The sequence below is a fragment of the Sarcophilus harrisii genome, chromosome 1 (assembly GCF_902635505.1).
Source record: "Sarcophilus harrisii chromosome 1, mSarHar1.11, whole genome shotgun sequence".
Classification (NCBI taxonomy): domain Eukaryota; kingdom Metazoa; phylum Chordata; class Mammalia; order Dasyuromorphia; family Dasyuridae; genus Sarcophilus; species Sarcophilus harrisii.
In genome coordinates this window covers 134,920,994-134,948,886 of record NC_045426.1, presented here as the reverse complement: position 1 = coordinate 134,948,886, position 27,893 = coordinate 134,920,994, and the positions used below count along the sequence as shown (strand labels likewise).

The following is a 27,893-nucleotide window of genomic DNA, read 5'->3' as shown; positions in this document are numbered from 1 at the left end:
GAAATTTGAGAATTGGTCTCACTTCCTGGAAGCTCGTGAAACTTTGAGAGACAGCAAAAGTGTTCAGAGACAAGAATCCCAATAATTTCACACAATCTCCCTGTCGTTTTAACCTAAAAACCAGCCTCTCTGTTTGGATTCAAGTTTTTCCAACGTCAACTCCCTTGTCCAAGTCCCTGTGATTTTTTCATAGAAATATGTTTGCAAGGAAGCATCCCCTGGTCTGGGAATCTTTGAGTCGTCGGATCCTCTCAATGCAGAAGCTCTGGCCCCATCTCTGCTTTAACAAGAGGGCTCAGGAACTTACCCCATCATTGAATCACAGCGCCCCAGAGCCGCCACTTATCCCCTTTTATACACAAGAAACCCTCCTAGGAGAGGTCTGGATTAGAGTAATAGTAATAAGCAGAAGAGAACTGTGGCGGCAGGTGCTAGGGCCATTCTTATCCAGCTCTGGGCAACCGACAATCTAGAGGTTTCATTCAAAGCAGCCAAGGTTTCATCAATCAAGAGGGCGAAGCGAGCTCCGGTTGCCAGGCAACCTGCCTGACTCCCTGGCGGGGACAGGACCACCCCCTCCACCCTCACTATCTCTCCCCAGCGGTGGGACGCATAGTCGCCATTGGCCTCCAAAGCCTCGCGCCGCCCTCCCATTGGCCGGAAGGCGCTCTCTCTCTGCTCCCGTTGGCTCTCGCAGCCTCTCGCCGCTTACCATTGGCCGGCCTGCTCTCGGGCCACACGACGTCACTCCCTCACCCCATTTCCTCTGCTGCCCTATCCTACCCCCGCCTGGACCTGCCGTAAGGGGAAGCCCGCGTGAGACCACACCCCCTCCCGTTCTCTCTGATTGGCGAGAAGGGGCAGGGGAGGCGGGAGCCGCCAGACGGCTGAGCGAGCTGCGATTGGAGGCGGGGGCCGCCGCTCCGCCTTCCTACCGACTCTTAGTTATGAGGGAGTTGGGACAAGCAGGCAAGCTATAAAGGTGCTGGTGGAGGGGGAGCCCCCGCTCACTTTTCTCTTCGTGTCCCGTAGCGTCCGGCTCGAGTCTCCGGTCGCTCCTGGGTGAGTTCCTCGGGCGGGGTTGGGAATCAGCCGAGGGCTAGGGAGGGGATCTAAGCCGGCCCGTGCTGCCGCCGGGGCGGAGGAGAGGGTGGCCAGTGCCCTTGACTAGGCCCCGGGGAGCTGCGGGTGCGAGCAGGGGCGCCGGGGTCAGGCTGCCCCGGGGAGGAGCTGGGGGCGGCCCACGAGAGCCTCCCACCTGCAGCCCGAACGCAGACAGCCTGTCGAAGGCGACGATGCGGACGAGGTTAGGGGGAGAACGAAAAGCCAGCGAGTGAGGATGGAGGGAGGAGTCGCCGCAGAAGAGACGGGAGAGGGACCAGATGAAGGGGGTGGGGTCCATCCTGCAAGTATCGGACGCTTACTCTCTGCCGGGCAGGGGGCTGAGTAGTTGCGGAAGCTGGAGAGATGAGGACGCGATCAGAAATAAGTTATTAAGTGGCTACTATGTGATGGGCTCGGAGAGCGCCCTTGGAGGACCAGGCTTAGATGGAGAGATGGACGGATCAATCAATAAGTAATTGTTTAGTACCTACTACGGCCAAGTCGCCTTAGCTGAAGAGGTAGAGGGATCAGTCAGCAAGTATTTATTAAATGCCCGCTATGAAAAAACTCGTCACGGTGCGGGCCCTGCAGAACGAGGCTTAGCTGGAGAGATGCAGCCATCAATCAATCCGAGTCATTGTTTAGAACCTCTTAGGTACCAGCTGCTGAGTTAAGTGGATGGAGAAACTAGACGTGGACGCAAAGATCGGGTAGTCGGCAGATGTTCTTTACGTGCTTATTGTATGCCAGCTACTGTGCTCTCTGGGCGTGGTGAGTGTGAGAGAGAGAGAGAGGAGGAGGAGATGCTAGCGAGCACAAAGAATGAACCGATCACCTGCGTAAGGAGCTTCTTCCTGATACAAAGACGCATAAAGATGGGTTGGAAGTGAAAGCAAGGGAGAACGGAGGGAAGGATTCAATTGCATTCAACGATCATTTACTAAGCTCCTGTTAGATGGGAAAGGTTCAGGAGATGGATGTGTCTTCCCTCTCTTTGAGGAGTGAATCGGGGTGGAGTTGGAGGGCTGTTGCCTAGCAGGCAGTGTCTTCCCATTGTAGTAGAAAAGTAGGATTCTGGCAAAGAGAGATGTGTAGTAATTTATAGGCTTGTATACTCGAACTCAATACTTCAAAAATAGAACTCGATATTTTCTCTCCCTTACTCTTTTCCTTTTATTGTTGTGAGGGTACCAATATCCTTCCATCACCAGGCTCAAAACCTCCATGTCATCCTGTCAGCCTTCACAAACCAATTCCTTGTCAAATTTTATCCTTTCTGCTACCTTCAAGGTTTTTTCTTGTATTTGTCCCCTTCTCTACATTTAACAAAGCCACCACCCTTAGTACCTAGTTACTTCTCAGCTGGACTGCTTCATAGCTTTCTAACTGGTCCTTGCCTCGAGCTAAGTTCTCTCTATCTACTATTGTCCAATCAGCTACCTAGGAGATTTTCCACAAGTTAGGTCTGACCATGTCATTTCTCCACCCCTTCTCTCATTCTTTCAGCAAACTCCAGGAGGTATCTTTTGTCTGGGAACAAATAAGATTCTTTTGGGGAATGGGGGGAGGGGATTATAGTCTTTTTTTTTTTTTTTTTTTTTTTTTTTTGCAACTTGATTCTTTTTACTTTTTCAGTCTCTTTTTATTTGATTGCACTCTACAAACCCTACTGTCCAGCTACTGGAATTCCCTTTGCTTTCACTGACTGATGGCTCTTTCTTGAAATGTTTCCTCTCATCAGCTCTACCTTCTAGTTCCCTTGATTCATTTCAAATCCCACTCTCTTCCATATAGGTAAAGTGTCCCAGTTTTCTTTCCTTCCTTTTCCCTTACAGATTACTTCTTCTTTCTCCTGTGTGTATCTTGTATATACATAGTTTTTTAAAAATAAGTTGTCGTTAAAATTAGTTCCTTGATGAGAGGGACAGTGTCCTTTTCTTTGTATTCCAGGGTTTATTAAGTTGACTGGTACATAGTAAAAAAAAATCTGTGTGAGGGCTGCTAGGTAGTGCAGTGGATCGAGCACTGACCCTAAAGTCAGGAGGACCCGAGTTAAAATTCCATATCTGACACTATCTGGACAATTCACCTAAGGCCTCAATTTTTTTTTTTTTTTTTTTTTTTGGATGAATGGCACTGATATAAGTTAGGAAGTAAAGCATTTTCAACATAAAAACTTGGAATGTTAATTTGAAAGCTCTTATTTTATACTAAATCTCTCACTCCCACTTAAACTCTGCCTATTCCCTGCAGGTACACTAGTTTCTATTACCACCCTTTTATTCTTTTAACAGGCTTATCCATCATTCTGAAATAGCGCTTCCTTCTTGGCTTTTTTACTTCACTGAAATTATATGTGACTTCTCCCAGAAACGTTACATAGTAGTCTTAGGTACAAATAAGTAATTTTTAAGAAATGTAAATAAATAATCCATTGACATAGTGATAACTTGAAAGGTGGTTTTAATCTCCTAGATAAAAGAAACTTGAAATTTTGGGAGATTTAAATTTTTTTTTTTTTTTTTTTTTTTTTGGATTTGTGTTAGGTGTTTATTTTTCTGCATGCATCTTCTGCAGCCCCTTCCTCTTAGAGTATGTCAACTTATTGTGGCGCTGATATACTCTGAATCTTGTTTTTTATAAGAACTAACATTGTCTAAACAGTATATAGACAATGACAAAGGTCATTACAAATTAAGATAAAAATTCTATAGTGGGGCAGCTAGGTGGTGGAGTGCTTAGAGCGCCAGCCCTGAAGTTAAAAGGATCTGAGTTCAAATGTGACCTCAGACACTTAATACTGCCTAGCTGTGTGACTCTAGGCAAGTCACTTAACCCCAATTGCCTCAGCAAAAATAAATATATATTCTATGGTAATAAAGACAGTATTAGTGTTTATTTGACAAATCTCTTTATTTCAGATGGGATTTTTAAAAACTTTAAACAGAAAGCATTTATTAAGCATCTAGTATGTACCAAACCTCAGCTTAGGAGCTTGTTCAAAGATAAAAATGAAATATCTGGCATTCTATAGACTTGATAACATATTTAATATATACGTATGTAAAAGGTAATAGGAACTAGGGAAGAATTGGCAGCTCGAGGAGCATATAAGATGTCAAATTTGAGCAGAAATCTGAACCAAACTAAAGTGCTAAGAGGCAGAGATGAAGAAGTGTGTTCTACCCATAGTGAACAGCCTCTAAGCAAAAGCACCAAATTGGGAGATGGAACTATGAGAATCACTTTAATTGAATTCTTACTTTAAATATTTAAAACATGAGTTTGTGAAGGTTTTCTCTGAAAGTTCTCTTAGAGCCCCTTCCAAGTCTGCCCCTTTAACATTTAGAGGCCGGTCCAATTCTAAGAGGATATTTGCCTGGTCCTATACCAGGTCCCGTTTGCTACATCCTAGATAAGTCATTGTTGTAAATTTGTTTCACTAGAGTCTGATATTTTTTTTTTTTTTGGTGATCCCAGTTGAGGTTTTTTCCAAGAAGATATTGAAGTGGTTGACTACTTCCTTTTCCAACTCATTTTACAGGTGAAGAAACTGAAACAAAGGGGATTAAGTGACTTGCCCAGGGTCATATAGCTAAGCGGCTGATTGAATTTGAAGACTTGACTCTAGAGCCAGTCTCCACAGTGACACCTAGCTTCTCATTTTAGAAATGCATATTCTTTGAGGGTAGCCAAATGTATAATAGTTTAACCTTTTTTTCCCCAACAAAATGCTTTTTGGTCTTTTTCCTGTTAATTATGGGATGGATTACTGAAATTTTAGTTATAATTGGGGAAGGCATTGGATCTTTAACTCAGAATAAAAATTTTTGTAAAAGGGCTATCTAGTTGGCAGTTAGCCTTCTAGTTAGAAGGAACTGAGTTAAAATCCAGTCTCAAATACTTACTGTGTGATCCCAAGCAAGTCTCTCAGTCCTTTTTGTCTCAGTTTCCATAATTGAAAAATGAGCTGGAGAAGAAAATGACAAACTGAACACTTCAATACTTTTGCCAAGAAGACCCCAAACGGTGTCATGAAGAGTCAAACATTAATGAAAATGACTGAACAACAAAAATGGTAGGAAAAAGCATACCGGTTGGTGAAAGCTTGGGGTTCTTTGGATCAAAGTGAATTTTGGGATTTTGCCTTGGGCTGTACTCCTTTGAGATATTCATTACTTCAAGCATCATTTAACAGGTTATTATAGTAGTTGCATACGGTGACTATAGTTACATCAATCAACATCTACATCCTTTTTAGAAACAAGCTAGCATGTATTCTTTGATCTCAGTTGTTTTCTTTGTGAGATTAATGAATAACCTTGAAAATTTTAGCAGTTAACTAGAGAAAACACGAATATTTACAGTTGGCCATTTACTTTAAGGAATTTAGATTCTTTTTAAAAAAAAAAAATCTGTGTACTTTTTGAGTTAGTTTTTTTCCTTTAACCCACTGGATAGGTGACTTAATGCTGTTTTATTAAATCATAAATCTTTTGTTATGAAAGGATGTTTACAAAAATATTTTAATTGAATAGTGCTTTATTTACACATTTCTATTTTCCAACTTCTTACCAAGTGACTTTTTGAGGAAGTCGCATTACTTGGTGCTTTCATTTAGTAGCATAAAAAAGTCACACAGCAAAGTGTCAGAGGCAGGATTTTTGTCTTCTGACTCTTCACTGCATCTGCCACTACTGTGGTCTTTCCTCCCTATGATTAATTTTTTTACTGAACTAGTAATGGTATTCATATAATTCATATAAATACTTATATTAAGGTTATTTGCTCCTTAGTTGTTTAGAGAGATATTGTAAAGTTGTGTGGAAATGATTGGACTTGGAAATAAAAGATTAGGACTTGACTCCTGTCCCCATCATTTAATAGCTTTCCAATATTAGTCATTTAATCTCTTTGAGGCTCTTTTTTGTATAAAATGTGTGTGGAGAATGGTACTGCTTCTTTTACAGACCTCATAAGGAGTGCAAAGATGGGTAAGAACAAATTGTTGCAGGTTAAGATCATTGAATTTAGGACAAATAAAACATTTATATATTGTCATAGAGTTAGTATTAAGTGATACATGAATGGTTTATCCCCTTGTTAACAACATGGGGAAGAGATGTTGCTTTTTCACTAAGATGTTCAGAAATGCCCCAGGAAAGAATATCAGTTATTCCTTCAGGTATGCATAGGGTATCCAGGTCTTCCGAGTTGTATTTCAGTAGAGGGGAACACATCAGTGTATGCGTGCATTAGAAATACTACATGTTAGAACTGAATTGTTCCCTCCTAGGGAAGGTGTCAGAAAAAAAAAAACATTAATAACAACATAGTGGTCTGTTTTTAGAAACTAGTCTGCCAGAAAGACTTATTTAATAAAGATATTCTCTAAGCAAATCATTTCTAGTTTGAAGAAAAAGATACAAATTATCATGCTTCTGACATTATTATCACGACAGTTTTGTTAACTTTTATAGGAATCTTGAAAAAAGAGGACAAAAATCTTAAAAATCTAATCTGAGTTAACATTCCAAAATTGAGTAATTCTATATCTATCCCCTTCTTCCTAGATCACTCTGTAAAGGATTTCATGGATTCTTCCTTTAGATCTGTATTAAGAATCCAAATTGAATAGATAGCAGTTTGAATGTAAGAGGCTACTTCTTAGGAAATGGTTGCTGTCTGTTCTATTCAGGGGATAGAGGAAGGAGGAAATTGCCCTTATATGGGTCCATATCTTTTTCAGGGATGGGAAAGTTAATGATACTAGTATTTCTAGAGAAACTAAAAGGGATTTTTTTTTTTTTTTTTTTTTTGCAAGGCAAATGGTGTTAAGCAACTTATCCAGAGTCACACAGCTAGTAAGTGTTAAGGGTCTGAGGCTGGATTTAAACTTGGGTCCTCCTGACTTCAGAGCCACTACTCTATCTACTGCACCATCTAGCTTCCGCCTAAAAAGGGAATTTTTAATCAAGCTTCCACAAGGGGAGATTTGTCATTCATTATTGGGTTAATTGCTCAATTGAAGAGTCTTTTCACCTCTAATATACATGGTAAAATGGACAGTACTTTCTTCCCAATCTTTCTCAAAGTTCTTCAGAAACAAGATATTCCAACTTTTAACATTAGATGATATGTTGTCTTTTAAATTTAATTTTTAAATTTAATTGACGAGTAAAAGAAGGTAATTAGCACATTGTATATCTCTCAGAAACTGAGAATAAAATTGGTTATAATTCCTGACTTCAATTTAAATATATTTTTAAAAAGCCTCTTTCAGAGTCAATCATGTATCCAAAAGAAGGAAACCAGAAAAAACCGCTGAAAATCTGATAAAGGCTATGAATTTATATGTAAAGAGGTTAATTAAGTAGGAGATTGGGTAAAAGACTACTATATAAGACTACTACGTAGTCTTATATAGTCTCAGCTTCCTTACTTATTATTGTCATACTTCTCTGTACTCATTATTTCCCCACTTCTATAGTACTTTGTAACTTTAGAGTGACATTGTAGTGAGATTGAAGAAAATTGACTTAACATTTTCAGTTCATCCTCCATCATAATATTTCAAATAAAATTTAGAAGCACAGCTTTATTGACCTGCTTTTGCTACCTAACATTCCTAGTCAGAGCAATTTTAATTATGCTAAAGAACCACAGCTGCCTTGAACTTTAGAAAGGAAAAGAAAATAATTGCAGGAGACCAGGCACTATTGCCTCTCAGAGTAGTATAGGTTGCAAAATCAGGCTTAATTCCTTTCTTCAATGGCATCATAGTCACATATTTTGGATATCTTCCTCTTTTTGTTTTCTCACAGTTTATATAATCAGTATTCAAATGATATGACAATTGAATGAGGGGGAAATGAATGCCTTGAAGTATATGGCCTTTGGATGCCTGAACAAAATTTCTTTAAAAAGAAGTAATACTATTTACTGTTAGGTTGAAATAATTTCTTTGCAATCTGGCTGCCTGTGAAGTCTGTTTATTAGCAATACATAATTTGCAGATTGAATAGAAAGGATTTTTCAACAAAGCTAGAGGAAATCCTCCAGTGGACTCACTTTGGAAGATTTATTGGAGGACATAAACAGGAGTCTGATATTGTAAGAAGAATGAATTAGCTGGTATCTGGTTATTTCATTGTTGTAGTGATAGGATACCTGAAGTAATACAAAGATAAAATTTTTGCTAAAAAAAGATTTTAAATCTTCTGAAGTCATCATGGGTATTAGAGGATAAGAAAAGAAACATTTGTTTTAAGTGCCTTACAAAGATTATCTCATTTGATCCATAGTGTTATATTATCCCCATTTTACAGCTGGGGCAACTGAAGCAGAAGTTAAGTAACTTGCCCAGAGTCACACAGTTAGTAAATATCTGAGGCTGCATTTGAACTCAGGACTTTCTGACTCCAGGCTAATCACTCAATTGAAGATTCTCTTCACCTCTAGTATACATGGGTAGAGTGGACATTACTCTCTCTCCAACCTTCCTCAAAGTTCTTCAGAAACAGGATATTTCAACTGATAACATCAGGTGATATGTTGTTTTTTAAATTTAGTTGATGATCAAAAGAAGATAATTAGCTCACTGTATATTCTTGTAAGGAGTTATTAAATAACTTAAGAACTTGTTATAGTCTTCATATAAATAACTTTTCAGGGAGTTACTTCATGTATTAGATTTGACAGTAATCTTGTGAGGGACCAAGAGAGAACTTAATATTTTTTGAAGATTCTGGCCACTTTTTTCATGTAATTGAAACAGATTGAGTACTGAGCTAAAGAAGTCTAAAGCATTACCTTGCCATTTTATTTCTGCTTAAAACAAGAATGACTCCTGTATCTTGGAGCTGACATAGATGCTGATTCTTACCTCATATTGTCAGGCTTAAAGAAAAGAAAATATGAAATAATTATTCATTGTGGCAGTAATCCACCCCCAAAAAAGACATAAAGATAATAAAGATCTGAACAAATTCTCTTATTTCATTTTGCCCTAAATACTTTATTTAAAAAAATGATGTCCCACAAAAAGTATTACAGTATTCATCTATTAACTAAAAAATTACATTCACAAAGTCACCTAATCTTAGGGCTTAAGGGAACTTCAGAGGTCCTCTATCTAGCCCAATCCCCTATGTTTGAACAAGCAACTTTTCTACTGAATATCCAATAAGTAGTCATTTAGACTTTACCTGAAGACCTCTTCCTGAGCCAGCCCAGTGATTTAGGTCTCATTTGTTGTTTGAAACCCAAATGTGCTTCTTTGTGACTTTTGCCTAAGACCCCCACACAACTACATGACAACCTCAGGTATTTGATCTACATACTTGGATACTACCATGCCCAAGTTAAACCTTTGCAATACTATTCTCTATTTCTGTCCCCTCTCACCACTTGATACATATTTCTTTCTAAGTTCCATCACTCCTTTCTCAGTATCAGGCTGGAGTAATACTCAGTTTTAGAATTGAATCAAATTATTCTTGTTATCAATTTAACAACAACAACAACAAAAATCTACTCTTGGTTGTGGTCTACAGTTATTGTAAATGTAAAATGTGGCTGTACCTCTTGCCCAATTTGTTTAGTAATTGAAATCAAACCATATTTCATGTACTCTAGTTAAACAATGAAGTGTTTATCCTAGCAAAATACTTTGGAATTTGAGGTGGGTGGTGGTGGTGGTGGTTGTGTTTTTTTTTTAATGTGAATGGTAATTTGTGACTTAAAAAAATCTTATGAAATTCCTAGTGCTTGGAAAAGGAGAGAGAGTGACAGACCTGGAGACTGAAATCCTCTATTCCTCAAACAGGTATGTTAGTCCTGCTAATTGGCCAGTGCTTGATAACTCTTCTAAGGTAACAAAAGAAATCCTCTGCTTTTTGAGTAAAGAGGGGAAATAAACATTCATTCTGGAATAGTGACTTATGTATAGATTGCATATGTAATTTTAAAAAGACACAATTGTCACAAGAAAAACCCTTTTGGTTGTTTCCCCTAATCTTAGTATTAATGCATGTTCCATTTATTTAGAATGACTTCTTGTGTTTTTGTTTCTTCTGTTTCTGTTCAGGAGATCATATCTCCAGAAATAGTCCATAAATCATAGTTCCTTACTTTATAGATTAGGAAACTGAGGCTTAGAGGTGACATTTTTACTTCTTAAGGTTCATCTATCAAGGGCATTTACTGAGAGTTCAAAAAAACAAAGGGAACAAAATGTGCACACATATATTATTTGTTCAGTAATATGTGTTTTTTTCCTCTTTGTGTACCATGGGAAACAGTAAGTCAGGCAATCTTACAAGTCACTCTTGTGTTTATTTGTTTTTGTTGTTTTGCTGAGGGGTTAAGAAACTTGCCTTGAATCAGACAGCTAGGAATTATTAAATGTCTGAAACCAAATTTGAACTCGAGGTCCTCGACTTCAGGGCCTGTGTTGTATCCACTGTGCCACCTATCTGCCTCCACAAGTCACTCTTGTGACTTGGACTTTTAAATGTGACCTCAGAATCTTCATTTACTTCACCTTTGAGATAAGTGATTTCTACAATAATGTCTTTTTTTTTTTTTTTTTTTTTGAAATGGTCTTGTTTGTCCTTATAGTTGAATTTTCTTGGATACATTCATCTTTATTCTTTTGTGGATCAGAGGAAACATTGCTTTATGTTATATATAAATAGCAGCTGTACTTTGGGGGTAATGCTTTTGAAGGTAAAGTGATACAAGGACTTTTTGTAGACTATGTATACATGTCCAAAACTACGAGGAAGTTAAATGTGTACATTATGGTTGATCAAACCAGTTATTCAAGTATGTGTTCTCACTGCTTTATGATTGAGTTGAAACATTATTGCTGAAGAACTCTATTCCACAATGTAGTTCTTGTAAAAATCAGCTTCTTGTGTGATTATTTGTTTATGTATGATCTTTGACATATAATGTTGGTTTTAGATTAAGATCTAGATCAGTATTTCCCAACCTTTATAATTTAAAGGAAAATTCCTAATTAGCTACAATCCCCTGTAGAAGGGAGAATGTATCCTCTGGTCCACTGATTAAAAACTGACTTTAGGGAACATGATAAGAATAGTGTTTCAATTGATGATTGTAAACTAAGTGATAGAGAAAGAACATAAAACACAAGACTTGGGGAAATTGATGCCTTGGCTTTTGGCGACAAAGGAGAGGATCTGCTGATCATCTTATTCAAAGTGATTCTACCTTCTCCTGAGCTCAGATTCAAAAAGATTGTTGTTAATTCAGTCATTTTCAGTCATGTCTGACTCTTCATGTGATCCCATTTGAGGTTTTTGTTGGCAAAGATACTAGATGTTAGTATGCTGTTTCCTGTGGCTCATTTTACAAATGAATTAAGTGACTCGTCCTGGAGTCACATAGCTAGTAAGTGTTTGAGGTAAGATTTGAAAGACCCTGTACCCCATCTACTACGTCCCTGCAAGGAAAAACATGAGTTTTTGAGTAGTTTGCTACTCCCATGAGTAGGAAAAGACATGAGTTGTCAAGGAGGTATAAGCTCAAGAGACCTGTCTTGGCTTGGTAGGGAGGAATTAAACCTATGTGGAAAGCCATTCTTGCTTATAGTATTCTTTGAAATGTACTGATGCTCAGATTCACTGCTTGGAAGATATTGTTCTAAATAATGGGAACTTTGCACATTATCCTGTGCTAAAGGAACTTTTAAATAAAGATTGTTAGAGGACTAGGTACTATGATGAAAGATAGTTCTTAGTGACTTTGTTGTTAATATCTTCCTGTACCATTATGTATTAGAATTTGTAAGCCAGAGTTCAATAAATGAGTGAATTTTGATTTAATATTTTTTATGCTTTGCCAAAATCGGTGCTTATGAAATTATATTATTAATTAATATGGGGGTATTTTTTTAAAGTCATGTAGCTTTTAACTTGTTCTTAAAATGTTTAAGGTAGTCTTTCATTGTGCCACAAATGATAAAAATTGTCTGTTAACAGCAGGGGCACTTGTGCCAGGAAAAGGTCCTGTGCTTTCCTGAAAGAGCTGGGTATCTGAAGAAGAGTATTAAGGGGGTTAGGGCAGAACCTGGAAAATTTGGGTGGGGAATAGAAGAGAGTAGAGAGGTTGCCCCCATTAATTGAAGGTTATCCTTACTATCTCTAATCATGGTCCAGAATTTGTCTTTTAGGGGTTCCTGAAATTAAAAATGGATCTTTGCCTTCCCTCCAAAGTAAATCCACAAAAGTAGGAACTGGTATTCAGCAAGTATTTAGAATTAGGGATTCCTCCCCCCCTAAGATACTTATTACTTGGGGTTTTGATAGCCTGGGGTAGGAAAGACCCTATGGTATTATTTAGTCATACTCCTTGTTCATTTCTTTTCTTTATTATTTGCTTCTCTTTTCATTTATATCTGTTGCCTCTAACTAAAGTTTCTCTGTTTCTTGGCCCATTGTGAAGAGCAGTCTCCCAACCTCTCCCAGATTTCTTTGTTTCTGTCCCTGAGATAAGTTCTTAAGTTTTTTGTTTTTTTTTAATAATAACAATAAAACTAAGTCCAAAGGCTTTTTCCACATGTTTCTTATTCTTCCATCTTATTTGGACTTCACAAATATAGATAACAGTCTTTGTTCAACAAGTACTGAATTTTCATCTCAATTCCAGAATAACATTATTCTGTCTTTTCTGAGCCTTTGCTTATAGGTGCTGGTCTCTGGGTGAGGAATTGGGAGGTGGAGGAATAGAGGTCATTCCAAACAATCATTCACCATTTATTAAGCTTCTACAATGTGCTAGGGGCTCTTCTAAGTGTAAGTGCTCATCAGGCAGCAGCCATCAGATGGAAAAGGCTTGAAGAGGAAAAAAAGGATATTCCCAAGGAGGGAATTTCTGTGGTTATACATAGAGGTGCCATGAATAAGTAGAGACTGTTTCTACGACTCCTTTATAACCTTTTCAGCCAATTCTTATTTTTGACCTTTTTAGCATATTATAGGTGATATCTGCATACCTTCAGAGCTGCAACAGACCTCATTTTGAAATGGCTCATTTTGTAGGTGAAATCTTAGAATTAAGTGACTTTTGTATAGTGTTGCAGTGTCAGTAGGAGAGATAGGACCAGCACTTTAACTTCTAAATCAGTCTGCTATATCTATCCCTTTCATTAGGAAAAATATAGATGGTTTCTTCCGAAATCTTAGACCTATTTTAAAAAAAAAAAAAAGAGCCAAACCTGGACTAGAACTCTGATTACATATCTAGGCCTCTTTCTATTATAATAAATTGCTTTCATTAATAATCTTTTTCTTGGGACCCTACCTCACAAGACACATTCTTCTTTAACTAATTACATGGTTCATAGTAGGCAAAAGAATAGGGGAACCAGAGCTCTGGCTTCAGGTATTTCAAGAGTAGCTGATTAGACTTTGAGCAAATAGAATAGATATGTTACAAGGAGGTAGACAGTCATTCAATATAAGGAAAAATGGAATGTCCAGAAAAGAAATAGTTTTCTTTTGAAAACAGTGAATTGCATATTACAGGAAGTCTTCATTAGCCTGGGAGGCTGCTTGTCTTCTGATTCATGATTAAGATATGAGTCGAATACCATATGATCTTTGAATTTCCTTCCAACTCTGAAATTCCATGGCACTCTTAAAAATATTGAGCTGCTGTAAAAAAATTCACAACCCAGAGTTTTTACCTGATAATCCAAGTGTGCATTATGCCAGCAACTCTTACTTGATTTTGATTCCCTTTTTCCTCTTCCTGAAGGAGTAAACCTCCAGATTTATAAGGTACCAGAATCATGAGCCATATTGATTGTCTTTATAGATTTTACCACTGTTAGACAATACAAAGTACTACTGAGGGGGTTGACTTCTAAAATATTTTATTCTTTTTTTTGGGGGGGGGGGGCAAAAGTTACTTCTAATCACCAGGGGAAGTGGATTTATTGATATCAGAAAAGAGGAATGAATTTTAGGGGTGAAAGAGGGATAATTTGCATTTTGTGACATGAAATCCCTTTTTCTTGTCTGCCTCTTTGAAAAGTAAGCAAGAAGAGGATCAGTGCCCTTTGAGAAGTAGGATCAGAGACAAGATGTAAAGTTCAGAGGAATGGGAAATTGTTGTGGGAGAGAAGGCAGTATAAAGAGGATAGTGGAGAACATCCAGGTAGGAGAAAGTGAACCAAAGGTGCCAGGGCAGGAGAAACTGTTGGTAGCAGTGACTATTTTACTTGGAGTGGAAGGTATATAAAAGTTGATCAAACAAGTTAGGGCTTGTTGGGTTTTTTTAATTATAGCTTTTTATTTACAAATTTTTTCAACATTGATCCTTGCAAAACCTTCTGTTCCAACTTTTCCCCTCCTTCACACCATTCCCTCCCCCAGATGGCAGGTAGACCAATACATGTTAAATATGTTAAAGTATATGTTATAGAATATATGTATATATGTCCATACAGTTATTTTGCTATGTGAGAAAAATCAGACTTAGAAATAAGGTAATATTAACCTGAGAAGGAAATAAAAAATGCAAGCCAACGAAAACAGAGGGATTGGAAATGCTATGTTGTGGTTCACACTCAATTCCCAGAGTTCTTTCGCTGGGTATAGCTGGTTCTCTTCATTATTGAACAAAAATGGAATTGATTTGGTTCATCTCATTGTTGAAGAGAGTAGGGCCTGTTCTTGGTGACACTTAATTAAAAGTTTAATTAAAGTTTGGTGAAACTCTGAAACTCATTCCTTAGTATTGGAGGGATTGAGCATGAGAAGATAAAAGAGTAATGTTATATCTAAAGAAGGTATCATAGAAAGCCTTATCATTCATACACTGATAGTATTGAGCTGAACTTAAGGTTTTCTTAAAGGAAATGATTAACCTCTCCCTTTTCATCTCCTTTTGGGACTCTGTTCTACTTTACACCCATTTGGTTTTGTTGCTAATAGCAAAGCTTGTTTGCACTTGTTTTTTTTGTTTGTTTGTTTTGAACTTTGTAGGCCAGAACTAAATAATCTTTAGCTCTGTCATACAATCTGCACTTAACTCTGCTGTTAAAACACTTAAAATTTAAGCAGCAAGGTTTCTAAAATGAAAGATATGTCTTTCACATTTGCATGCGATAGCATAAAACCACCAGAGGGGAATGGTAGAATCGTGTTATTTTAGTTTTAAGATGAAATTTTAGTTATTAAAGAAGTTTTGGTGTTTCTCTCCCCCCCCCCCCCCCCCAGGCAGCTATATAGCACAGTGAATAAAGTGCTAGTTCTGTATACAGGAATACTTGAATCAAATGGACAAATCACTTTAACTCTCTCTGCTCCATTTTTCTCAATTATAAAATGAAGATAAAGATAGCTCACTGTAGAGGTTTATTGTGAGGATCAAATGAGATAATATTTGTAAAGTTCTTAGTACAGTCCCTGGTCCATAGTTGGCACTTTATAAATGCTAGCCATTATCACTTCTCACAGGAAGTAGAGGGGGCGTTTGTTGTGGGGCAGGGAGAGACTCAGATTTGATAGTGGCATTTTTTTTTTTAAAGTATTCTAGCTGATTAATGATAATTTAGAGAGAAAATGTAGTGTAATGATTAGTGGGCTAGACTTGAAGTCATAAAACCTGATTTTAAGTCCTTTATCACTTATTTCACATATTTGCTGGGTGACCATGAATCAACCTCTCTGCCTCAGGCAAATTTCAAGGCTGAAAGTCAGAGACTAGATAGATCTGCAGCTTTATTATGAGTGAGGTTCAGACCACACATAGTCATATGAGTCTTTAATTTTGTAAAGATAGAGATTTACTATGTTCCAGATTTACTATACACATTTTGAGTATTTTGTGTAGGACTTTTGAGTCCCAAAGTTTAGGAGGCCATTTCTACACTATACACACATAACAAGCAAAGAATCATTTTTGTGAAAGTTCTTAGGATTTATACATCACATCATGGGAAAAGTGAAAGGAATCAACTTGGAAAGAATATGAAAAGATGAAAAGGAATGAAGAATTGTTTTCAAGCGCTACCATAGAGAAGAGGGTGAAAAGTTATTTTGTATTCACTTAGAAGGCAGAATTATATTGAAAAGTAGGAAGACTGATGTCTGCTCCTTTATAATGAAAACCATCCAGTAGTGGAACTGGCTAGTCACAAAAGCAGTGAGATCTCACTGTGAGTGCACTCACTGTAGGACCTCTGCACCAGTACCACAGGTAGGTGCAAAATAGGAGAGTACTTGGTTTCAGCTTGGCAGAAACCATCTAGCTGAAAAGACACAGTCCATATACACCAAAAGAGATAAACAATACAAAGGAAGATATGACTAAGTAGCAGATTATAATGGAACAGATCACATATGCTATATAGGTTTTCAAGATGTGCACTGTACCAGAGCAACTGAAAATCAAATTCTGTCTATACTGAACTGACATTCTGTTATGTTGGCTCATCCTTTCATTATATAAATGAAGGGACTAAGATCTAGAAATCTTAAATGATTTTCTCAGAATTGTCTATAGTGACTGAAAGATAATGACACCAATGTGGCATGAGGTTCTGGAACTAAGTAGAAATCTGGCAGAATGGCAATAAATGGCCAAATTTCTTTGTTACCTTAAATTCCCATTTGCCATTGAGAATAGGATTTTCTTGTTAATTGAATATCTTGCTTAATGAAGAATTGACAAACTTCAGATACCTAATAAGAATACGCCAAAAAGAGGAGAAAAGTCATAACATGGAAAGTGCGCTTGGACAACCAAAATGTAGCTTAAATAAAGCATTTAGCTTACACCTAAAAGATTTCAGCTAACCCTGACCATTTGAGGTAATTAACATTAATAGTTTTAAAATATTTTGAATAGTATTGGATATTGCTTTCTCTATAATTTTATTTTTTTAATTCAGAAGGTACTTGAGGGTTTTACAGTATTAACATAGGGAAGGTATAAGAGATTTTTTTTTTTCAAATTTATTTTACTTGAAGAAACAGAATAAGAAAAAAGAAAAACGGAAAATGAACCAAAATAAAAGAGAGCATTGTCATTTGCTCAGCAGAACATCATGGAGGATTCAAAATATAATAACAAATACTAGTTAAAAAGTGTGTGTGTGTGTGTGTAGAAGAAATTATATTCATGAGTGTTCATCTTTACTTCCTTCTAAATTAAGAGTTTTTATTTGAATCTTGTGAGATATCTTGTAAGATTTTTTTTTTTTTTTTTTGGTCTCCGGTGAAGAGTTTGATAAGATAGTATCACCTACAAAGAAGTCTTACTTAGAATACAGCCAGTTAATTAACTCATCCTCAAAATAATGCTTATCACTAGACTTTTGACTTTTGAATTCCAGAAAATGTGAGTTGTTTTGATCTAGCTTGAACTTGTGCTATCGTTATTAAAAATACACAATAGAAACAAACTACTCTTGTCTAGAATAGGATTGAATTTTCATTCTAACATTGTTACATTTCATCTTATTGACTTACTGTAAGAGGTCTTGGTGATTCCTTCTTTCTTTATAGCATAGGAGACATTTTGCTAGACAACCTTTAAAAATGTAATTCCAAGAATCCCCGAGATTTACAATATTCTATATAGATAGGACTTGTATTAAGTAATAGAATTTTTTATGTAAATAGTTAACGTTCTTCACATGGTACTTAAGTTTAAACTTTTTAAAGAGTTAAAATAATAGTTTTTTAGGTTTATTGTATTTATTGTTAAATTTTAAAATTGTTACAAGATACTAAAGTCAGATTTTTTTCCCCCCTTTTTAAAGCTTTTTCACCATGCCTGGGTCCCTCCCTTTGAACGCAGAAGCCTGCTGGCCAAAAGATGTGGGAATAGTTGCCCTGGAGATCTATTTTCCTTCTCAGTATGTCGATCAAGTAGAGTTGGAAAAATATGATGGTGTTGATGCTGGAAAGTATACCATTGGCTTGGGCCAGGCCAAAATGGGTTTCTGTACAGATAGAGAGGACATCAATTCGCTCTGCTTGACTGTAGTACAGAATCTTATGGAGAGAAACAATCTTTCCTATGATTGCATCGGAAGACTAGAAGTTGGAACAGAGACAATCATCGATAAGTCCAAGTCAGTGAAGACAAATTTAATGCAACTATTTGAAGAATCGGGCAATACAGATATAGAAGGAATTGATACAACCAACGCATGCTATGGAGGCACTGCTGCAGTTTTCAATGCTGTTAACTGGATTGAATCTAGTTCCTGGGATGGTATGTTAGTATATTTGGCAAATAGTCCTTGTTGCCTTTTTTATAGAAAAAAGCTGCCTTCAAAATACATATATATATATTGCAGTTACTATTTTAGGATATTAAGAGTGAATTCTACAGACTTTTAGCTCATGTGTTTTTATCTTCATTCATTTGAACAAATAGTCATTTAAAAATTCTGGTAGCAACATTTTTTTGTTATTTTTACAACTTCTTTAGGAAATGTATTTTCTTAAAATAGAGAGTAAATGGGTTTAAATGCATTTAGCTTGTGATAATGATCATTTTTGAAGTTTAACTTTTTAAAATTATATCACAGGACGTTATGCTCTGGTAGTTGCTGGAGATATTGCTGTATATGCCACAGGAAATGCTAGACCAACAGGTGGAGCTGGAGCTGTGGCTATGTTAATTGGCCCAAATGCACCTTTAATATTAGAGCGAGGTGAGTCCATTGGGGTGGGAGGAGGCCTAACTGAAGCTTATCTACATATTTGCAAGTGTTTGGTTAATATGATTTTGTGCTTGAATGTTAATAGTTCTGGTGACTCATTTCCTTTAAATGGATGGAAAAGCATTTGTATTAAATGTTTACTATGTGCTAAAAACTGTAAAGTGAAGGCTGATTTCTTCTTGATGTTACCTTTCAGTTAAATATTCAGTATTTAGCATAGTGGTTGACACATAGTAGGAGCTTAATAAATGCGGGGCAAATTTTTATCTTACAAGTAATTGAACTAATTCTTGGGAGTTAAAGGATTTATATCAAGATTCATATATACTGGGGGTAGAGTGGAAGCACAACATTATCCAGCTGGTCTTTGTTGGTAAATTCTTGAAACATGCATTATGAGAAGCAGAAATAGATGTTCTTTTACTTGTGTCTTAGGACTTCGTGGGACACACATGCAGCATGCTTATGACTTTTACAAGCCTGATATGCTATCTGAATATCCTGTAGTTGATGGTAAATTGTCTATACAGTGCTACCTTAGTGCATTAGATCGCTGCTATGCTGTCTACCGAAATAAGATTCGTGCCAAGTGGCAGAAAGGTATGCTTCATTCTTATTGAGCTTATTTTGCACCTTTTGTGGTGCAACAATAAAAATGATTTGCAGTCCAAAAAATGCACGAGTACCTGAAATGATGTCATAGTATCTGGGTTTCTACAATTGAATGTTCTTTGATAATGTCAAGTGTTACATGAGACACTGTGCTCCTTCTTACTTTTGTATTTGATTCTGAGTAATTTAAGAGAGATATATCAATTCTGTTGTTAATTGCTTGCAATGATCAGGTTGAATACTCCTTACAGTAGGAAGAAAAAGCATTTGTTGGACAGAAAGCAATGTGATAGAAATCACAATGCATTTTATTTTTAACCTGCTTTTAGAGGCATTATTTTTAATGAGCACCTCTAATTAGGTACCTTAAGTAAGATATATAGTTGCTAGTTGCTGTTATTTTCCATTGTGCTGTGGCTAAAACAAAAACAAAACTAAGTTTCAAGTCCCTGTTATGTTAACCAAAATTTAAGAATCATTGACATTTCAATTTCAGACTTTTCTTGGACCATTTCTCTGTTTCAGAAGGAAATGATAGAGATTTTACCTTGAATGACTTTGGCTTCATGATTTTTCATTCACCATATTGTAAACTGGTTCAAAAGTCTCTAGCTCGGTTGTTGCTGAATGACTTCCTCAATGACCAAAACAGGGACAAAAGTGGCATATATAGTAGCCTGGAAGCCTTTGGGTAAGAAGAAATATATTTTTTCTTTTTACATTAGAGCATTAGAATATGCTTAGAGCTTCAGAATATGCTCCAGCACTAGAATTCTAATTTTGCTTTCCTTTACTTTGCATCATTTTGTATATCTTACCATCTTTTTTTGTTCCTATTTGTCATTTCTTATGGTACAGTAATCTATTATTTTCACGAACCACAATTTGTTGAACTATTCCTTTCATATATTTTTAAACCTCACTTTAATCTAGTTTCACCTTAACTATTCATTGGAAATCCTTGAGTAGCTAATAATAACTTCTTAAAGCTGATGGCATAACCTCACATCCTCTCTGAATTGGGCAGTGAACACCCATTATTTTGGGGGAAGTGAAGAACATTTTTGTCTCTTGTATCTCTTTTGTCAGTTATTCTTGTCAAGAGCTCACTTAATCCTCAAAACCTTTTTTCTTATTTTTCTTCTATTGCTTTTGTAAAATGACTCCCAAATCTGTACTTTTAGCCTTGACTTTTCACCTGGACTTGAGTCCTGTTTCCAGTTGTCTAAAAGATCTTGATTTGAATATTCTGAGGTCATCACAGATTTCATCATATCCCAAAAGAATCTCCAGTCCTATACTTCTGCCTCCTCCATTCTCCCAAACAAGAACTGTATTGCTTTCTCTCAAGTGTACCCCATTTGTCAGTATTATCACCGTCCTTCCAGCCTACTCTTTCCAAACTGTTATTTTTGGTAGTCAGAGGAAGTCATAGTATAGAAAGGACTGAGAGAATCCTAGAGCCTGGTTCCTTTTGATGAAGAAATTGATCTTCACTTCATCCTACACACTCTTTTAAAGTTTGCATTATGTTCTTGATCAGGAACCCAAAATGACACTCTCCTTTGCTGCTACATCAGGACAAATGTCCTCCACCTGACCGTAAAGCCTTCTAGGGTCTATCTTCCTTCTCCTTCCCAATTTTAATAGTCAACTATTCCTTTGTTTTTTGTTCAAGCTATCCTTTGCAGTTGGAATGTTTTCTTCACTGTTTAATGCCTAGATTGTACTATACTTTGAGCCCCATCTTATATTTAACAGCCTAAGCATTTCTGAATTTTCTAAATCATGCTGGTTTTATTGCTATTGCTGAACTCCAATTATATTTATAGGTGTTATCACTCAGTTAATCATTTATTCTCTGATTGTTTTGTATATCTTATCTCCCTGACTAAACCCAAACTGCATAGCATATATTTCAAAAAATGTTTTGCGGATTGAGTTAAAAGGAGAATAACTAAATTTCTAAGATATTCTTCTGCGACTTTGTATTTTAATATAACTGAGTTTTTTCTAAACTTTGTTTTCTTCATAGGGATGTTAAACTTGAAGATACCTACTTTGATAGAGATGTGGAAAAGGCATTTATGAAAGCCAGTGCTGATCTCTTTAATCAGAAAACCAAAGCATCTTTACTCGTATCCAATCAAAATGGAAACATGTATACACCTTCAGTTTATGGCTCCCTTGCGTCTGTCCTAGCACAGTAAGCATAAATTCTAGTTTTAAAAATACACTTATGCCAAAATCCAGGATGGCCAGTTATGTTAAAAGGCTATATATTCTTGCTTCTTTATTGCCTTCAGAAAGGCACATATTTTGCCCATTCCTGTCTTTAGACATTTTATTGTTTGAAATCTGAATATAGCTACTGAACAGCTTAGTTACAATCCTTGTGACTCTTGGCCTAGAAGCAATAAACTCTATTCTGGCTGTTGGATATAGAATGAAAGAAATTACTAGTACATGTAATAGGACTAATATTGTCATTAGGAACTTGAAGAAATTTCGACCTAATTGATTTAGAATTAGAATTTTCTTATCTAGTTATCGCATTTGAACTGGGTGAATTTTTTTTCCTTTGGGAAAAAAATATTCCTCAAATTAAATTAGAAAGTATAAAGATTGGTGTGGGTGACATCTGGAAAAGAGACTTTATCAGTAAGAGAAGACTCTGAAATCGAGGCAAGATATATAAAGAAAAAAGCCAAAAACATCAACTCAAACTCAGCCAACTGTCTGTGCTCCTTTAATTTTGGCAGAAGAAAAGATTAAATTCTAACTAATCATAAATTATGATAGATTCTGAAATATTTGTGGTCATACACACATACGAGAAGTTTCTTCCGTAGAACTAACTACTACTAATATCAAATGACTCTATGGTTGCCCTCCGCCATACCACACATTTGAACAACCAGTTTTCATCAAAGCTTAAACAGACAAGAAAGGAAGGAATTGAACCCCCAAAAAGTTGATTTCAAGTCAATCCCATAACCATTATGACTTTCTCCAAAAGATATTAGTAATAACAATTACATAACTTTGCCATAGTTAAATTATAGGTTTAACCCCTGTATATCTTATTATGCCATATCCTATATGGGAAACTCCCCATGCCTGCTTTTCTGACTCAATCCTTCTTTTTCTTTTTCTTTTTTTTCCCCATCTTTTTTTTTATATTTTATTATAGCTTTTTATTTACAAGTTATATGCATGGGTAGTTTACAGCATTGACAATTGCTAAACCTTTTGTTCCAATTTTTTTCGTCCTTCCCCCCATCCCCTCCCCCAGATGGCAGGTTGACCAGTACATGTTAAATATGTTAAAGTATAAATTAAATACAATATAAGTATACATGTCCAAGCAGTTATTTTGCTGTACAAAAAAGAATCGGACTTGGAAATAGTGTACTATTAGCCTGTGAAGGAAATCAAAACTGCAGGTGAACAAAAATATAGGGATTGGGAATTCTATGTAATGGTTCTTGGTCATCTCCCAGAGTTCTTTCACTGGGTTTAGCTGGTTCAATTCATTACTGCTCTATTGGAGCTGATTTGATTCATCTGATTGCTGAGGATGGCCAGGTCCATCAGAATTGATCATCATATAGTATTGTTATTGAAGTATATAATGATCTCCTGGTCCTGCTCATTTCATTCAGCATCAGTTCATGTAAGTCTCTCCAGGCCTTTCTGAAATTCTCCTGCTGCTGACTCATTCATTCTTGAACTTTATTGAAGATAATAGCTTGCTAGACTATAGTACAACTGACTTTTGGAATATAATACTTTATTTAGTCTTAGTAGTAGTTAGATTTTTCAGGAATCAGAAATGGGAAAACTTCCAATCTTCCATTTACAACTTGTTTGCCTTGGAATTACAACATTAAATTCAACCCATAGGTTAATGGATAGGAACATTTGGCCCATATTTCCCCTTTACTTGGGTTTGGGGACAATTGTGTGATTTTGCTAACAGGTTTCTTTCTGCTATGTAGGTTCACACCTCAGCAGTTGGCAGGGCAAAGGATTGGAGTCTTTTCCTATGGTTCTGGCTTTGCTGCTACATTATACTCTCTTAAAGTTACACAAGATGCAACTCCTGGTAAATATTTAATTCATCTTTAAAATTTCACCTACTAAGTGTAAGGTTTAATAGTTGAAAAACACTTGTCCATTTAAAATTATTCACTATAGTAGCAGGTGACATTGACATGTATATAGCTTGGTGTATATCAGGATAAAAAGCATGAAAACAAGATTTTTTTATATATCTTTTTTTTAAGTTTGCATCATTTAGGCAAGAGGGTGATGTTTGAATCACAATGCCTCTCCTACAAACACTTTTTTTCCTGTTTCTGTTTTGATCTTTTTCTTTTCTTAACAAGTTTTTGTGGTGCAGTGCAAGTGCTGTGTGCAACGTATGGATTTCTACAGGCTGCAAATTTACTTGGAAAATCATGTCTTTTATTTTGTGTGTGTGTGTGTGTGTGTGTGTGTGTGTGTAACATGTAAGGGTACATCCCTACACAGAGAGGTATATGCATATATTTGGTTAAATATTTTCCAATTATTTTTTGATCTAGTTCATGTCTGACTCTTTGCTGGTTACAATATAATTATACCACAGGTCCTAGTGTATTAGTTCTTAATCTAGCTGCTTATGCCTTCCAGTATTTAACCACCTTAAAGGAATTATGTGATTCATTTTTATTTAGCTTTCTAGATAGTGAATATGATAGAAGCCAGGCACATCTCTGCTTGCTTTCGTTTTAATTCAGTTCAAGCCCTCTAATTGGGAGATGCAGTTGAGGGTGATGAGATGTCATGTGGTCAGCTTATCCTAGGAGGAGGCCTGATGTTTGCAGACATAGAAGCCAAGCAGGGCTGCAGAATAGGTATCTTTAGTAATCTCTTAACCCTGCACTAATGGTAAACTCTCATGATGTGAATAACCTCTAAAAATATTTTGTTCGATTTGGAGAATGAGTTACCTTACATCTTATGCACTGTGCGTAGGTGTCCATGTTTGTATAACTAATTTGAATACATTCATTTGCCACAAAGGCATTTTAGGAATGTGTGTGGTAGTAAAGGGAAAATTTTGGCCACCATTTATAAGTAGACCAAGAATTGATTCTTGTTGAGCAACTTATTAATGGTAATAATTTTTTTGATGTAGGATCTGCCCTGGATAAACTAACAACGAGCTTATGTGATCTGAAAGCAAGGCTTGACTCAAGAATTTGTGTTGCACCAGATGTTTTTGCTGAAAATATGAAGCTCCGAGAAGAAACTCATCATTTGGGTAAAGATTTTTGTGTTAATAGTTATTTTCTCATTTCAAAAACAACAACAAAAACAGATTGACAGAATGTGCTTTTCTAATCTATTTGAAAATCAGCTAATTGATAAGCAATAGCAGAGAACAGCTACATGATCTTACTATTTAAGATTGAAAGTTGCCTAGTATAAAATGGTTTTTATTGATATTTTAAATTTTCTGTCCCCTTTGGTAGTTAACTACATTCCCCAAGGTTCAGTGGATACTCTTTTTGAGGGAACTTGGTACTTAGTCAGAGTGGATGAAAAGCACCGACGGACTTACGCTCGTCGTCCCTCTCCAAATGATGGCACTCTGGATGCAGGGGCTGGGCTTGTACATTCAAGCACATCAGCTGAGGTAAGGGTTATTGTCACTACTATAAGTAATACTTCTGGGGTGGTCATAAGGGAAGGAGGGAAAAGAGACAAGGAACTTGCATTTAACCTAGCATTTAGCCTCTCTTCTCAAATTTATTATTCTTAAGAAGACAGAATCTGGGGTCTGTGTAAATGAGCACTGGAGTCTTATAAATGTAAACCTTTATCTCCCTCACCCAGGGTTATGAAGTTTCTTTATTTAAAGACCCACAAAACAAGAGTTTTTGTTTTTACTATAATCTGGCCCTCGAGGACCCAGTGAACTGGCCCCCTATTTACCCCTGCTTTAAGCTTTGTTCCTTGACTTTGTTGAAAGGCCAATTTTTTATTATTATTATTTTAGCTTTTTATTTACAAGACATATGCATGGGTAATTTTTTAGTATTATTCAAGTATATATGTGTTTGGTCTGTTTGCATAAAAAAACCTACAAAATTAGTGTCTAAAAGGTAAAGCATTTACTAGGTTTTCTTGTTTTCAGGTGAATTTATGAAAACTAATTTTTCTTTTTTTCTTTTTAAAAGCATATTCCTAGCCCTGCTAAGAAAGTGCCACGACTCCCTACAACGACAGCAGAACCAGAAGCAGCTACCATTAGTAATGGAGAGCACTGAGATACCTCTGTGAGGTGGAAGACTCCAGTGTGGGAAGGGGGAAGGGGAGTGTGGGGAAGGGAAGAAGGGGACATCTGGGAAAAACTTAAAAGGGATTACATATTGCCTAAATTTTGATGTGTCTTACTTGGAGCCTGGAAACTATCGTGTACTTCTGAAAGTCTTTGTTTAGTTCATTTTGCTGACATGCTTCCTGTTGTGATTACATAACACTAAAATAGCATGAATGTATTTGGAATGATGTTAAGGGCTCTGTAAACCTTCATACCTCTTCAACTATTTGTAAGCATCAAGTTCAGCATTTGATGTGGTCAAGGTGAATTGTGTGCTTCTGGCAGAGGAAAATGGAGGTGTCACTAGACACCTTTAATTTTTTAATATTTAAATATTTTAAAATAGTATTAAGTAAGACTGCTAAAAGCACCTTTGGTTTTTGAAATAAAACTTAAGGGTTGATTTTTTTTTTTTTTTAAATATGGTTTATGTAAGACCTAGGAAAATGGCAAAACCAAAAGTGTCCCTTTTCTAAATTTTATAAATATTTTGCTGAGGTAGAAAATGAAGTTTAGGGAAGTAATACTATTGCTCTATTTGAATTGAGCCCAGTAGTGACCAGAAATCAGAATAATGGCCTTTGTGAACTAAAGAATAGGGATCTTGAACAAGCTCCTTCTGGAGAGGACTGTTTGTGACATGTAGCAACTTTGGTAGGAGTAGTTCTTATCTCTGTGCCAGCTCTTTGGTCATTGAGTTTTAATAGTGCTTGAGATCGATAAGGAGGTTTATGCTGTTACAGTTCTTTGTACCTTATTTTAACTTGGGGCTTGTTAGGGGTACAAGAGAAGTACCTTCTATAAGCATGAAATCCTTCTTTGTTAATTTGAATAAAATAGGAGAAGGTAGCAATTTACTAGAGTTACTCTTCAGTATTACAAATTTAACTTCAGACAATCTAAATCCATGGTGATTTTTTTGTCAAAAGTAAAATTGCTGGAATGACCCAAGTTTTTTCCTGGTCCTTGTTTTGACCAGGCCAAAAAATAATTCAGGATTCTCCACTGTCGTGCAGTCTGATTCATGAAGCTTTTCTTTCAAACCTTCACTTAGAAAACTATGTATCCCACAAAGGAAAAATGTCATAGAATGAACAATATGTCAGAATGAACAAAAAGACTTATTGGACAGTTATGTAGGCCCTTTTGGTGCTGAACTACAACATGAGCCTTATTAGGTTATAAAAATACAGAGGTAGTTGGAACTAATGTACAGAACTAATTTTTAATACTTTATTTTGTTAAATTCTGTGAAGTTTCAGTTATCTATTACAAACTTGCACAAACGACATGAAATGTAATGTTTCAGATTACAAGGTAATGCGTAAATGTGTTTGTAAATTATTCTTGTCTAATATTAACTAGTAGCTTTTCTTTTACTTGATTTGTACAGTCAAAAGCAAGTTAAAATGACTTCATTTTAACACCTGATATAGATTAATGATGTAAGTTCTGATTTAAAGATTGATGGGGGAAATGGTGCATGCAGTGCTTTTGCAAAGTGTTGGGGATTAGAAATGTTCTGAAAAGAATAATTTAACTTTTGGGTGCCAAGAGAATTGGGTGAATGAAAAGTTCATTGCCGGCAATGGACAGACCTAGTACCACTGGCACAGAATATTAATTCAATACACTTCATTAAGGATGAGGTGAATAACTTTGAAATAAAGTTTTAAGAAATTTCAAACACATGAAGGTCTTTGGTCTTTTTGTTTTTATTCTACTAAGAAGCATCCTTTCTCTTTTGAGATATGAGATTTCATAGAAGATCACTTGTTTAGGCTTTATTTTATTTTATTTAAAACAATAAAAACTTGGTGATTGCGTGTCAGCTATAATAAATTTCAGTTTACATGTATCAAATAATTTAGGTAGACATAGCAGCTATTTGTCTAAATAACATAACTATATTCTATGGTGTGACTTGGCAATTTGCTAATTTTTGGTAAGCCTTGTAGCAATCGTTTTAATTTCTTTAACTCAGATACTCTTGATTCTGTAAGCAATCATTTCAACAAATGCCTTGTATCTCTTTGAGCTCTGGTTTCCTCAGGCTTCTTCCAGAATTAAAATTCTGTTTAATTCCTTAAG

General features: G+C 36.2%; 1 protein-coding gene across 2 annotated transcripts; it reads left to right on the top strand.

Annotated features, from left to right (window-relative positions):
• Positions 1 to 920: 920 nt before the first annotated feature.
• Positions 921 to 27,493, top strand: HMGCS1 (3-hydroxy-3-methylglutaryl-CoA synthase 1). Of its 2 annotated transcripts, XM_012541413.3 has the most exons (11): positions 922 to 1,062; positions 9,871 to 9,931; positions 17,906 to 18,363; positions 18,683 to 18,808; positions 19,253 to 19,417; positions 19,955 to 20,120; positions 21,465 to 21,635; positions 23,431 to 23,537; positions 24,615 to 24,740; positions 24,952 to 25,115; positions 25,660 to 27,493. In XM_012541413.3, the coding sequence occupies exons 3-11, from the start codon at positions 17,916 to 17,918 to the stop codon at positions 25,747 to 25,749; spliced, it is 1,563 nt and encodes a 520-aa protein (XP_012396867.1). In that variant the 5' UTR covers positions 922 to 1,062; positions 9,871 to 9,931; positions 17,906 to 17,915; the 3' UTR covers positions 25,750 to 27,493. The 2 variants fall into 2 exon arrangements, with proteins under 2 accessions (XP_012396868.1, XP_012396867.1); XM_012541414.3 differs by lacking the exon at positions 9,871 to 9,931 and having other exon boundaries at positions 921 to 1,062.
• The last annotated feature ends 400 nt before the right edge of the window (positions 27,494 to 27,893 follow it).